The sequence below is a fragment of the Talpa europaea genome (genome assembly GCF_964194135.1).
Source record: "Talpa europaea genome assembly, chromosome: 16".
In the NCBI taxonomy this organism is placed as follows: Eukaryota; Metazoa; Chordata; class Mammalia; order Eulipotyphla; family Talpidae; genus Talpa; species Talpa europaea.
This window is the reverse complement of record NC_140084.1, coordinates 3,954,612-3,969,296: the sequence shown is the minus strand read 5'-3', so window position 1 is coordinate 3,969,296 and position 14,685 is coordinate 3,954,612. Positions and strand designations below refer to the sequence as shown.

At 36.2% G+C, this 14,685-nt stretch overlaps 1 protein-coding gene across 7 annotated transcripts in view; it reads right to left on the bottom strand.

Moving 5' to 3' along the window:
- CHD9 (chromodomain helicase DNA binding protein 9) overlaps positions 1 to 14,685 on the bottom strand; it is a gene marked incomplete at both ends in the record, with an annotated part of 115,757 nt that overhangs the window by 65,571 nt on the left and 35,501 nt on the right. For all 7 annotated transcript variants that reach the window (XM_084257842.1, XM_084257843.1, XM_084257844.1 and 4 more), the window contains 2 exons: positions 399 to 545; positions 4,407 to 4,518. In XM_084257842.1, the coding sequence (XP_084113968.1) occupies positions 399 to 545; positions 4,407 to 4,518 (259 nt within the window). The remainder of the gene's footprint in view (positions 1 to 398; positions 546 to 4,406; positions 4,519 to 14,685) is intronic.

Genomic DNA, 14,685 nt, shown 5'->3' with positions numbered 1-14,685 from the left:
GCCTGAGGACGCAGTGCTTGCAGAGGCGTGGGTGGGAGATGAGGCCAGAAAATTCACGCCAAGGGCTTTTTACTAAACACACAAGGCATCATTTTTGTAGACTTAGGAAACTATTAGTGGAGTTTTCAGTAGAAAAGTACTGTGATAAGACTCAGAATTTAGAAATATTCTGCAGTAAGGATAATGTGGAGGAATTACAGGAATATTACAGGTGAAGAACGGGATAAAGAAGCAAAGGGGAAAAAGTTTCGGATTTGATAAGTAATAGTCCTATTAACCACAAAATGGAATTCAGCAGGAAAAGTTGGATCAGGTTTTAGGAGGAAAGATGATGACTTATTTTAAAGAATTTATGTTGATTAAAAATGTTGGTAGTCATAATCCCAAATCTGTCTTACCACAAATAATTGTAAAGGCTGTTCACCAGGTAAAGGAGCTGAATTCTTTTTTATTTTCATAGAGCCTTTAATCTCTTCTTCAGATTGTTTCCCTTCAGCATCTTCTGCATACTTTTTCCTTTTAATTTGCCGATTTGATCTTCTTTTCTGTAATGAATCATAAGGATCATGCTTATATGATTTATTTTAAAGGAAGGGTTTAAAAAAAGTATTCCTAGTGTGACAACTTTAAACATTACATTTTAAACATTGTATTAAGCATTTTTCTTTTTCACTTTTCCTTTAAAAGATTATAATTTGACCTTGGGCTTACAAACTTTAGTTGTATTTTTTAAGTTTCAAATAACAAAGATTAGTAATATCCTTATTTATTTTTTCTCTAAAAATTGGTAATATAAAGATTTCTTTTTTAAACAATTATTTCATCATTTGGGCAAAAAGTATTATATTAGTAATCCTTTATTGCTTTCCTTTAGAAAGTATGATTAAGAGTAAAAAGGTATGTTTTATTTAACTCTTCAGTGTTATAGGCAAAACTATTAAAGTGACCAGTTTTTGCCCCAAATCTAAAAAGTACATCAGCTGAATATTGATTAAAAAGTTAATCAGGGTGGGCCTCCCCAGTGGCGCAGTGGTTGAGCGCTGGATTGCGAAGCTGCCCGCGGCCTCTGTGGCGCCGGTTCGATCCCCGGCTGCTCCCCGGCCACCGGAGGAGGGTCCCGCATGGTGCGCAGACCTCTCCTGCCGCCCGCTGCTCCCCTCAGCAGTGTACTTCGGTCCTTCTGCCTGCTCTGCTCCCCACTCTGGCTCTGGTGAATTCTCTCACCCTCCCGCACTTCTGACTGTACCCAGTGCTTGTATAAACAAAACAAACAAACAAACAAACAAACAAACAAATAAATAAATAAAACATGCCTCTATTTTAAAAAAAAAAGTTAATCAGGGGCATAAAACAAGAAGAAATTAAAGCATATTTGCCACAAAACTCATTAACTTGTATTTTAAAACAATGTATTTTAAGACAGACAATACAATGAAGTATTAAGTCTACCCATTAAATGTGCATGAAGGAAGAAACAATGTTTTACTAACTTTATTAGCTTCCCTTAATAAAGAACATCACTATAATAAAAAAGCGTAAGTCCTTTAAAAAGTATTACATGTAGTAACAAATTTTAAATAATCTAAATAAATTTAAAAAAGAGGTATCAAATATACATTACTTTACTTACCTCCCTAAAGATCTAAGATGATGTTCCCACTATGAAAACAAAATCTCACAGTTGGCTTGAAAAATCTCAAAGGATTTCGGTTACTTCTTTCGACCTCTCCAAAATTTGTGTGGAGGCGTCTGCCAACTATTCTATTGCTCAATCTTAAGTACACCTATTCTTTCCTTTTTCTATTCAGTTTTCTGTGCATTCAGTAACTCTCATGACAGCCCCTCAAAAATGTAACTAGCAAAATAACCCTTGGGGCTCTCCTTTAGAGTCTGCCAAGGCCTTCAATTTGCTCAGTCTTTCATATTTCTATAGCCATGACAAAAATGGCTGAACCAGTGCAGCAGTTTGGGAACAAATATATTTGCTTCCAGAAAGGATGCAGTGTCTTTTAAGGTGACTCAACTTCTTTCTCTTGAGGTTAGTGAAAGAAAGGCACTAATTTGGTGAGACAGCTCTGCTGAATGCAGTAGAGAATCTGCCTTACTTAGGAAGATACCATCAGATACCATCCTGGAGCCACGAAGATGTTTACATTTTCAAAATTCAAGGTAACATTTTTGTTAATAAGGGATACAGAAAGGTGTGGCATATGAAAATTGAAATAAAAAGGACTTCTAGAAACCCAATTATCCCATGTGCTATCTTGAAAAAGACATGAAATATTTATCTGAGGGGTGGGGGGCCGAATTCTATGGCTCTTTGATCTAATACCAGGCTAAAGGAATGTTACGGGTTCTGTTAGGGGCATCATATAATTCTTAATGTTCAAGAATAGTTTCAATCAGAATTCAACAATGATATTTACTACTCTGTTAATAACATGTAACAGCACTGCTATGTCTCACTTAGGCACAAATCTTTTAAAGAATTAATTTCAGAGTATCTCACAATTTTAGAAGACTCTGTCACATGTTTTCCACATTAAAGTTTCCTTTCTGGTGACTTGGGTAGCTATTAGTACTTTGAAATGCCTCAATCTTCAATAAATAGCAAATGAATGATCTAAAAGAATTCTGTGAGCTGACAAATGTGCACATTCAGAAAACTTCACAAGACAGCATGAGGGTCACTTAATGTGAACTGCTCCCTCATGCTATGGAGACTATCAGTCTAAAAGATGAATTAAAAAGTCTGTGAGTTATAAGGTCATAGCTGATTTCATCATAAATGATATGCCACAAGCGCATATAGCCACACATTTACAAAGTCAAACAAAGGTTCGGCTCACCAATTATTTCTCTGCCAAACAATATCTACTACATTAAAAATGTTAACAATTAATTTGATAGCCACACCTTTGACTAATGTGCTGCTTTCTGACTTTATACTGTTCAAAGAACAATTTAAAATAATGAGAAATTCTTTCTTCAAATCTTTTTTCTAGCTTTTTTCTTCTTATGTCTTAAAGATTTCAACATATCAGTCCATAACACTTTACATGAGAAGTCAGAAACATGCTTTCAAATGGTTAATGCCTCATTGTGACAATGCCTCATTCCCATATTGCTACTAACATGATCTACTGTAAGGACTTTTTAAAAAATCTAAGTCTCATAGTCAGACTACTAAAGAACACGCTATTAAAATTAAAGGTGAAAAAGTGAAATACATTCACATTTTTAGATTTCCACCTGACTCCTAAGCTTAACTGGGTTTCAAGCCTTTAAATATTGACAATCCGTTGTGTTTGGAAACTACACAATCCTCTTCGTCATTTATATAATGACACATTTAAATCTGTGAGTAATACAGATTTATAATTGCTTTTTAGAAAATATTTTTCCCCATTCATTTTGTTGTGCCAAAGTAACACACCTATCAAAGCAAATGAATACCACAGTAAAAGGTATTCAAGAAATACGCATGTTGCCCTAGTCTACCATCTCATTGCTTGGTGATTACAGACTGGGAAATGGCCAGCATTATTCCAGCAAAAATTAAACTAGATTTCCTAATGTCGAGGAAGTTAATTGCAAGTTTGCCTAAGTTAAGGATAACATATGAAGAAAAAGCCAGGCCATGTGATGTCACAGCTTCAGTCACTGCCCTTACCTCAACTCTTGCAGCAGCCCAGGAGCCTTGAGCCACTACTCTCCCATTGGATAAGAAGCTGCATAAGGAAGAAGAAAGGCCATTCAGGGGCTTTCTGGCCCCATAATTCAACAACTGCCACCACCCCTACGGCCTAGAGTCGTATTTTACTTAGTAGAGAGCAGAGGGTGGCCTGAATTATTATGACCTTCACTATATAAATATATATATTTTAACTTACAAGGTTATTGTGAATATCCACCTAGTCAAAAAAATAATAAAGCAAAATGCACAGCATTTTTGTCTATGTTAGGGGATTTTTAAATATAACTGGTTATCTTTTCTTTGACAGAAGCAGATCAAGAGAATTCTCTAGGAACAATTCAATCTATTTGCTTTGTCATTTGTATGTGATTTAAAAAATTAATATTGTTATCAAGTTCATTCAAAAGTACTCTACAAGTACAAACAGTATCCCTGCTAACAGCCATAAGGGATTTGGATGTTTACTTAACCATTCTAGGCTTCAGTTTCATTTTCTGAAAAATGAGGGACTTGGGAGGAAATGTAAATTCTCCCCCAGGTCTAACATTTGACAGTAGTACTATGAGGAGCATATTACAACAATGCTGTCATGTAAGTTCTACCATAAAATCAACGTATTTTTACCATAGTTTATCTAGAAAGTGACATTATACTATCTAAGTAAATTCTACCAGTGCTTTATTTCTTAGGGAAAAAATGTCATACTCACTTGAGAGTCTTCCTCTTTGAACGTGTGCTGTGGCAACTGCTCCGCATCAGATATTTCATCGGAAGACTCATTCTTTCTTTTTTGTTTTTTACCCAATGTAATAATGAGTTTGCTGTTTTCAAGAGGAAAAGCATAAACAGTGAGCACTTTTTGCAGCTTTCCAATGTTGGTCGAACTAAGATTGTCATGATTAGTTTTATTCTATTTTTTATCACTCAACTGTCGGACCAAGGAGGTTAATTAACAGGAAATCCTTAGCAGCATTTTCAAAATTCCATTTTAATAGAACAAGCACAGACCAATATTACGGCTAATACATTTCTAAGCACAAAAAGTCAGTTAAGTTCTGTCACTTGTTTTTTAGGCTCAAGATTAATTTTCAAGGGGAAGAAGTCAGGAGATAAAACTATATTTAATAATTAAAATTATTCATTTACTTTATATTCTGCACATTCAGAATGAGATTTTTCCCTTCAATCTCTTACTGAAATTCCACTCAATGTTCTTGATGCCACCTATTCCCTAAAAGCCCATTTTCTTTCTGTCCTACAGCAATTTCTCTCTTACTTAAAATATTTTAACAATTAATTGTTCTTTAATCACTTCATTTATGTTAAGTTATATTATATTAAGGCCCATCTATATGTTCTTAAAGTTGGGAGACTTTAAAAAATATTTCCATACACATAATTATTTCCATACCTATTACACACACACACACACACCCCGAATATGTACTTTTATGATAAAAATGTGATTTTAACTTTTTTGTGGGGTACGAGTAGAAATACAGAGAGCTCCCACATTTCCTGACCTGGTGTAACAGATGGGAAGGCTGTATCATGGAAATTCTATTTTAGATGCTTGTATCCAAACCCAGAAATCTCCCAAAATACTTTCAGGTATGATATTTTCGAAGTTATTAGGTTTTTTTCAGCAATTACTTACTAATGTGAGAGAATCTGTAGACCAAGAGCATGCACTTTGAAATCACAGGGTCAAAGGTTTAAAATCTGATTCTACCATTTACCTATCAGTGAGATATAAGAGGCAAGTTACTTAATTTCTTTTAGCCTTGGTTTCCTTATCTGGAAAACAGGGACATTTCCATAACTACCTCTATTGCTGCAAAAATTGGGATAATGCATGGCAGCTCTCAGCACATTTTGATCCACAGTAATTTCTCAACTAATGGTGATTACATCTAATTATGATATGCGAGGCACTTCCTTAGGATTTGAGCCTAGCATGGACATACACCCTAACCTTGAAAGTAATGTTGTTAGAATATGACCTCAGTTAAAACAATAAAGTAGAAGTTAGCACTGTATATAAGGTGAAAACCAAGCAAGAACTGCTTGTGTTTAATGAAGATTAAAGGAGGCTTCACAGAACAGGTAAAGTTTGAGATAGTAATTGAACAAGGAAAGGGAGCTCAACGGGTAGTAAAAGAGACAGGACACATTTCACGTGGGCAGGTAACATGGAAGAACAGGGAGAACAGGCAGCGACAGGGAACACACGATGCGCTGCAGGAGGAGGAAGCAGGGACGACCCGTCTGCACAGGGTGAAAGTCACTGCAGTTCCCATATAACATTCAAGGAAGGAACACTTGAGCTTAACATCAGTTTTAAGCGCCACAGTCAGGAATTTAAAAGAAATTTGTCTTGTTCACTACTGGCAAAAAATGGTACTTTTTTTTTTTTTAAATGAATGAAAAAACAACAACAGCCCCTTAGAAGAGAAGAGAACTTTAAACAAGTTCTCTAATGTACTTCATGGCAACTACAGTTGACAATGTTGTATATCTGACAATGCTGTAGAGTTCTAAGGGTGCAGATGTTAAAAATTCTCATCACAAGAAAAAAACCAACTATGTGAGATGATGGATGTTCACTTATCGAGGTGATGATACTGCAATGTATATATATCTCAAATCATTCTGTTGTACACATTAAACTAATGTGAAGAAAGTTCATGAGAGTAAACTACAGCTTGTTTGTAACCAAGAGATCAGGGGAAGTACAAGAAAGAGATTCTGGAAACATTAAGGAACCAACCACAGTTACAGTCCATGCCCTTTACCCAGCTTCACTGGTCATTTCCTTCCTCTTCTGGTTGCTTTTCTTTGTTCTGGCTTCCCTCCTAGAATAAAATCTCCCTTGAGGTCACATCTACTATTGCAAACTACATACCGTTGTATTTCTTCCTTTTTACCCATAGTCCTCAAAAAGGTCAGCTATATGGACTCTTGCAGTGTCACGTTCCAATATTATCATCTGAGCTATTGGAACTACTTCTCATAACAAGTCAGCTTCTATCTACTCTGTGTTTACTGAGTCAGGCTCTGCTATCTGTATATACTCTCTCACAGATGTTCATCTACCTCTGAGCAGCAAACACTACTATTTTATCAGTGGAAACTGAGCTTAGAAAAGTTAAATGCTGGCTTCAAAATCAGAGAGATAGCAAGAACACAGACAGAAATTAAGTATGCCTCACTCCACAATCTGAACTCCTAACGTCTAAAGTCACTTAGCGGTCTCTGTGATGCCAAATCCAAAGGAAATTTTAAGCTTTCGCTACCAACACATAACTAATCACTTTTCCCTTTTCTATACTCTTGGTTCTAAGGCACAGCTCTCTTTTGGTTTTCACTAAACTTCAGCTCTACTTTCTCCATCGACAATTTGAAAGTTATTTCTCAGTTATTAACAATTCTTTCTTGACAGTCCCCAAACTCTGGTCTTTCTCAAAATCCTGTCTTTAGCCTCCTCTCTCTATAAACTGTATGGAGGAGACTTAATTTAACCTTTTTGCTGCCAAAAACTGAAGTCTCAAATTTTTTTCCTCCACTTCAGACCTTTTCCCCAGCTTTAGATTCATATACCCAATCGTTTATTAAACATATTCATAGGGGTATTCCAGATACTGCCATTTCAAAATGCCCCCAAATGCAATCCCTCACTTTCCCTAAACCTACTAGTCTAGTAGTATTAAATCTAAATGTAAATTCAGAAAACAGCACACGTCAAAAGAGCACAGCTCAGTGAATTTTCTTAAAACATCACTGTGTAGTCAACATCTAGATCAAGACACAAAACCCTATTTGCTTCTCAATCCCTTCGCAAGGCTTCTCCTTGCACTTCAGTTACAGCCTCTCCAAAGGGTAACTATTAATGCTACAAGTGATTATTTAACACAACCTAAGGCACTTATGCAGATGGTTTTTCAATGGCAATGTTGGGAATAATGCTAAGTAAAACTGAATATATATTTTCCTGACTTGCCATCTATCTCCAAACCTAAACGCATGTTTTACACTGGCTTGTAGATGAGAACTCTAGTAAATAGCAAATTTAGTCAGTAAATCATTTCCTATGAATTGCAAAACAAGGCTTGCTAATATCCTTTAACATGTATCTTAAAAAGTAATTTTCTCAGGGCCTCACTGGTGGTGCAAGGGGTTCAGTCTCAGCACTATGAAGCCAACAGGCAGCCACTACAGCATGAGTTCTATCCAGGCCAGGGAGCTACCCACATGGCGCAGCAGACCTCTCCTGTCTTGCCCGCTGCTCCCTTCAGCAGTCAATCTGCCTGTTCTGCTCCCTGCTCTTTCTCTGGTGAATCCTCTCACCCTCTGCACCTCTGGGCTACACCCCAGCTCTTGCATGCATGCATAAATAAATCTTTTTTTAAAAAGTAATTTTCTCAGTGTTTGTTGAGCTCGATAAATTAAGTGAAATATAGATTCTGACACAGTATCTGTATGGTTGCTTAAAGACTTAAATCTCACTGAATAAAAACTTAAATGAAACCAGAAGCACAGATATTTAAAAATTACATTTATGAATGACCATGCAGAGGTTATACTGTTTCCTTCCCATGGTATAAGGTAATTAATGTCCACTTAATATGGACAGTGCCCTAAACTGCTGAAACATTACTGTTATATATAAACACTGACTAAATCTTATGAAAGAAATACTAATTAGAGCTGCCAAATCAATCTTAAATACCCACCCATTTCGGGGGTGGGGAGTAGGTTAGATAAAAATGTTCCTATTAACATCTTAATCTTTTTTATATTACTTGAAAAATGTACTTAAAAACAAAAAAGACCTTTTAAATTTTGCTGCCTAGTTCTGTACTGGAATATATTCTGTATTTTCTTCCAAGAGGCCTGGGATAGCATCTTCTTTCCTAAGCTCATTAATCATTCTTGGTAGATACAAAAATCTTTTTCTTATCTAAGTTTATTCAAGAGATATATTACAGATATAGTAGTTTCCTACTAAATCTTTTGAAGCCCAAAATATTTACACATGCTGTTAAAAAAAAAAATGGTACATTTGCAGGCCTCCCCTGTAGCGCAGTGGTTGAGCGCTGGGTTGCGAGGCTGCCTGCAGCCTGTGCAGTGCTGTTTCGATCCCCGGCCACTGGGCGAGGGTACCACATGGCGTGCAGACCTCTCCTGCCGCCCGCTGCTCCCCGCTGCCTGTTCTGTTCCCCGCTCTGGTGAATTCTCTCACCTTCCCATGCTTCTGACTGTACTCAATGTTTGTATAAATAAATAAAATAAAATCTTAAAAAAAAAATGCTAATTTGCATGGTAGAAAAAAAACTAATTCTAAAACTTGAAGTCATTTTTAAATGACCTCATTCTGAGTTAAAAAAAAAAAGTAAAGAGGGCCTCCCAGGTGGCGCAGTGGTTGAGCAGCCTCTGCAGCACCGGTTTGATCCCCGGCCGCCCCCCGGCCACCAGAGGAGGGTCCCACATGGTGCGCAGACCTCTCCTGCCGCCCGCTGCTCCCCTCAGCAGTGTGCTTCGGTCCTTCTGCCTGCTCTGCTCCCCGCTCTGGTTCTGGTGAATTCTCTCACCCTCCCGCGCTTCTGACTGTACCCAGTGCTTGTACAAATAAATAAATAAAATAAAATAAAATAAATCTTTAAAAAAAAATGTAAAGATTTAAAAAGCAGGGTTACTTACATAGAACATAGATTCCTGGAAACAATGAAGTCACAGATTTATTTTAAGTTCTAAAACGCTATATAGATGAGACTACCATGGGGGATAAGTATGTTAGTGTTGATCACAAATTTCTAAATGGGTGAAGCAGACTTCATTAGAAGTCTATCTGTTAAAAATACAGATTCCTGATAAAGAAACATCAGACCAAGCCAAATGGAGAGACTCTGTACAAAGTAACTGACCAGTGTGCTTCAAAACGGAAAACACCGTAAAAACCTAAGCTTGAGGAATCATCCCAAGTTGGCGGAGTCTGAGGAGACATGACAAGACGAAATGTAACATCCTGAATTGGAGCCTGGCCAAAAGGGGAAAACCAACAACATTTCCATGAGGTCTGCAGATAGGTTAATAGGATCATATATGTGTTTGCTTCCTGGTTCTCATCATTGTGATCTGGTTATATAAGATGTTAACATTTGAGGAAGCTGTGAAAAGGGTGAAAAGCCTCTGAGAACCCTGACCTATTTTTTAAGTCTGATATTATTTCAAAATAAAAAGTTCTAAAAAAATATGGATTTGTAGATCTCAAGCCCAGGACTCCAATCTAATAAGTGAGATCCCCAACAGACTTAAAAAAACTACCTGTTCTACCTGGTTTGGGAGCCAGTAGCTCAGAATAATTAGTACAGAAAACTCTGGGAACAAATATTCAAGATAACAGAACTATTTTGCACTCATAGAACACTTAAAATTTCAAGGTGCTCTTTCCTATTATATCTCTTGATCCTGAGATAAGCCTCTGAGGTATCAAGGCAGGTAGGTACTAGTCCTGCTATGCTAACAGGGAAACCTCAGCACCAAAAAGTAAAACAAACAGCCAAAATCAGATGTCTGCTAAAAGACAGCCACGGTCTCTGGCCTATCCCCTACATACAACGCTGATTTAAAAATGACACTAGACTTCAACCCATCAATATATTTAAAATCAATACATATAGTTTAATGAATAAAGAGAACTATGAGGTAATATCTTTTAGTAAATTATTGAAGTTAAAGTTTATCTGACTTTTTTTTTTTTGGTGGGATCCTCGCTGGTGGCGGGGAACTAACTGGCGCTGCAGAGGCTGTGGGCAGCCTTGCAGCCCAGCACTCAACCACTGAGCCACCAAGGGAGGCCCAAAGTTTATCTGACTTTTGAACAACCAGAGATTTCAATTGCTATACCAATTACAACTGATAGTCAAAACATCTGAGTTCATTCGGATAATCCAAAAGTAGAAAAATCAAATCAAATCAATTTAGTAAAATACCCAATTACCAAAGAGAACGAATCATTGTTCTACCATGGGTTAGTTTACTACATTATTTCTAAAATAAATTTTCATTACAGATACAGTCTTCAAGTAAAATGGTTGTTTGTTAACCTTAGAACTATCACCAAAGCAGAGCAAGAGTAATATAGAATATATAATGAAGGCTTTGAGGAGGGCCTCCTTGGTGGCTTAGGGGTTAAGTCTTAGCCCCATCACCTCTATCACTGCCACTACTGGAGCAGCCTGAGTTTGATCCCTGGCCAGGGAGCTGACCCACAGGGCGCAGCAGACCTCTCCTGTCTCCCCGCTGTTCCCCTCAGCAGTGTATTTCAGTGGATCTGCCTGTTCTGCTCCCCACTTTGTCTCTGGTGCATCCTCTCAACCTCTGCCCCTCTGGACTACACCGCAGTTCTTGCACAAAATAAATGAATATTAAAAAATTAAATAAGGGCTTTGGACAAATGCTGTCTTTTTAAAATATTAAAGGGATCTGTTACCAGTGTAGGAACAGATATGCAGGCAAGCATAATTTGTTTCAGGCAGCAAAAGGGCAATTTTAAACTACATATAAATTTGAACTGTTAATTCACTTTTAAAGTATAGGCACTAGAAAACCTCAGTGTTTATACTTGACACCTATATTTGATTTCCAGATGCAATTTATGCACTCATCTAAATCCTGCCCACATGTTATTAGCAGCGGCTGTGTAATAAGCTGCGTTCCACACAGAGTCAATGTGTAATCGCCCCCTGTTGATTCCCTCACTGCAATAATTGGACAAACAATGAATCTTACCCAATTTGTTGTAATTAATGCATCCAATTCATCCTAAGTGAAGGAAACAAGCAAAAATACTATTTCATATTATAATTCTTTTTTCTTTTTGAAATGCAGTGGGGCTATTTTTAAAGTCCTCAAATATAAACTATGTTTTTTTCAAAGAAGCATGTTTAGTTTGGTGAAATTACTGCTGTGGAGGATTCAATTTAAGATTTCTAGCTTAAACTCATCTGGAAGAAACAATCCAGTTTGAAAAGCTTCTTTATTTTAATTAAACCTTAAATTTGGGAAAGTAACACTATCGTGTAAGCTTGGTAATTTGGACTATATAAATTACTTCTTGCTTAAGGTTAGATATCATTTTTTCCAAAAAGTTGAATTCACTGAGTTGTTTCACGTAAATAGTCACTAATAACCCCAGGGTTAGCTAAGTATTAATAATGTCAACATAGGTATCATTTTAATCCTTATTCTTAAAGAAAACTTATTCTTTTAACAACAGAAAATGGTATATAAGTAGAAACATTAAAATCAAAAACTTTACTTCAGTAGTTCTAAGATAACAGATTTTTCTCAGATATTAACATCTATAATATCAGGAGTCAGGATTTTATAATCCAAGATATGCCATAGTTTTACTGGTCATTTTTTTTTTCTTACTGACATATGGAATACATACATACACACATAATACTGTATCTTATAAGCAATGAAATATAGCACAGCCTTTTGTTAGTGACAGTCCTTCCTAATATAGTCTATGTAAGGTATACATCTTAAAAATGGAACTACAAATCTTAGTTAAATTCATAATACAGGATGTACACATTATTTTTCTCTAAAGATGAATGTTTCCGATATCACTGAGTTCAAGTTTAAATAGAAGGCATGAAATCAATAAAATATTTCATCTACTGGATTTAAAAAATTATGGATTAAAAAGTATCTGTTCTTACTAAAACATTAATGATATGCAATAAATACTTAAAAACACATAATAAATTTATACCATACATTGTGCAAACTGCTTTTTTTATGATATACAAAGAAACAATTAATAAATACATTTGTATTTTATCCAGGTACTAAATTCCTATAATTTTGAAGACTTGTAATCAGTCATATTTGTCACTTTAACAAGAAATATGAAGTGATAACTCCCAATTCCTGATGATTCATCTTATTTTTCCCTCAGAATTTGTTAATTCGTGTTATTTTTCCTTTATATTTTGTTACAGATGTAAATGTCTCTCTATAAATATATATGTGGACATACATGTAGACATAAACATCAATTCTGTTTTAAAAATACAGATACAAATATATACCTATATTTGATGGTAGGTAATTAACAAATGTTATTTTCCTTCTGCATACTTGGGGGTTCAAAAAGATTATAGCAAAAAAGGGCACAAATAATTTTGATAACTTAATGTTTCATTTATAACATGACAATCTTAATTTCTTTTTTTTTAACATTTATTTATTTATGCATACAAGAACTGGGGTACAGGTCAGAGATGCGGGGGGTGAGAAGATTCACCAGTGACAGAGTGGGGAACAGAACAGGTAGACTGACTGAAATACACTGCTGAGGGGAGCAGCGGGCGAGACAGGAGAGGTCTGCTACGCCATATGGGTAGCTCCCGGGTTGGCTGGGGATCGAACTCGTGCTGCAGTGGCTGCGGATAGCTTCACAGTGCTGTGCTTAACCCCTTGAGCCACCAGGGAGGGCCCACATTCTTAATTTCTACTTTGAGTTTGATTTCTATTTTCTATCTCCTGTTAGATGTTTTCTGCTTTAACTAAAGAGAAAAGCTACTTCTGTACCTGATAATTAGCTTTTCTGTAACAAACAGAATAATGATGAATATTATAAAAAACAGCTTAAGTTTAATTACAAAGGACTATTACTGAGTAAGTTTACAGGGCCATAAGAACATTTTCACATAGCAAAAAGTATTCTCCCTATGTCAGTTGGATATTCTATAACACAAATAAATCTTAACCAACGACATGGAAACCTAATTTAAATGTCAAAGTTGTAAAATATAAAATTAAAAAATGCTTCAATCAAATTATGTGCTATTCCATTACATAATCTAAAACAGAATATAGCCATAAGAAAATTCTACCGGAAGCCTCAGGATACATTTTTTTAGGATTTAGTCCTGCTCTACTAAACCATTAGTTATGTCCCTGTGGTTTAATGAAGGATTAGCTTGTCATTTCTGTTTATGATTAACGAATCAAATTCAACCATTTGGCATCATTTTATACTTAATCTTCCACTCATCCACTCATTCATTCAATAAAACTCATCCTATTCCATTCATGCAACACCTATTATGTACCTACTATACTGAAGAAATATCTGTTCTTCAACTTGAAAGGCAGCATTTTAGAATCTGACTGACAAAATCATGAAAAATGTCAAAGTAGAAAAAGATAGTTTCCTGCCCTATCTCACTTTATTTTACACCTGCCATTTCCATTTCCACTCACATTCTTTCATATAACCATGGGCAACCCTTTAAATGCTAAGCATATCTCAAATAAAATTTACCTGTTCTAAAGACAATTCTAGTTAACCTGATAAACAGGCAGTCTTGCATGAAAGAAGTCATTAATAAGTTAACCTATTATCCCTCTTAAAAAGCAGGGACTATTTTTGCTTGTTTATGGACTCTATTTTGGAAGAGAGTCTTGAATGGAAAGAGAACCTAAGCAGATGAACATGTGCAGGCCTGAAAGAAGTGGACTTGGTTTGCTTCCCTTAAATAGCTGTATGTTGTTTATGTTTTCAGAAATGATAATGGTTAACATTTTACATGCCTTAAATGTTATTAATCACTTTAACTTCAAAATAACACTGGGCAAGTACTATCACTTTTCCCCATGTGATATATAAGGGAAAAGCCTGGCAAGGTGAAGTACTTGCAGGGTCACAGAGCTAAGTGGTAGACGGGGGCTCGAACCCATGTACTGGCTGCAAAGCAGACCTGAGCCCCTTCGTCACATTCTGCTGCAAGCCAGTCCGCTGCCAGAGCTGTTGGAGAGTAAACGAGACTCCATGAAAGTGCTCTGAAAAGGACACTCGACTCCTTGTATTCAAAAACATTAATCTATAAAAGTGAGAAGTTTCCAAGTATACTAGCAAGCAGAAGCAGTATTGGTTTTCTTTAGTCTTTAGCCTTAGATAATAGGAATAC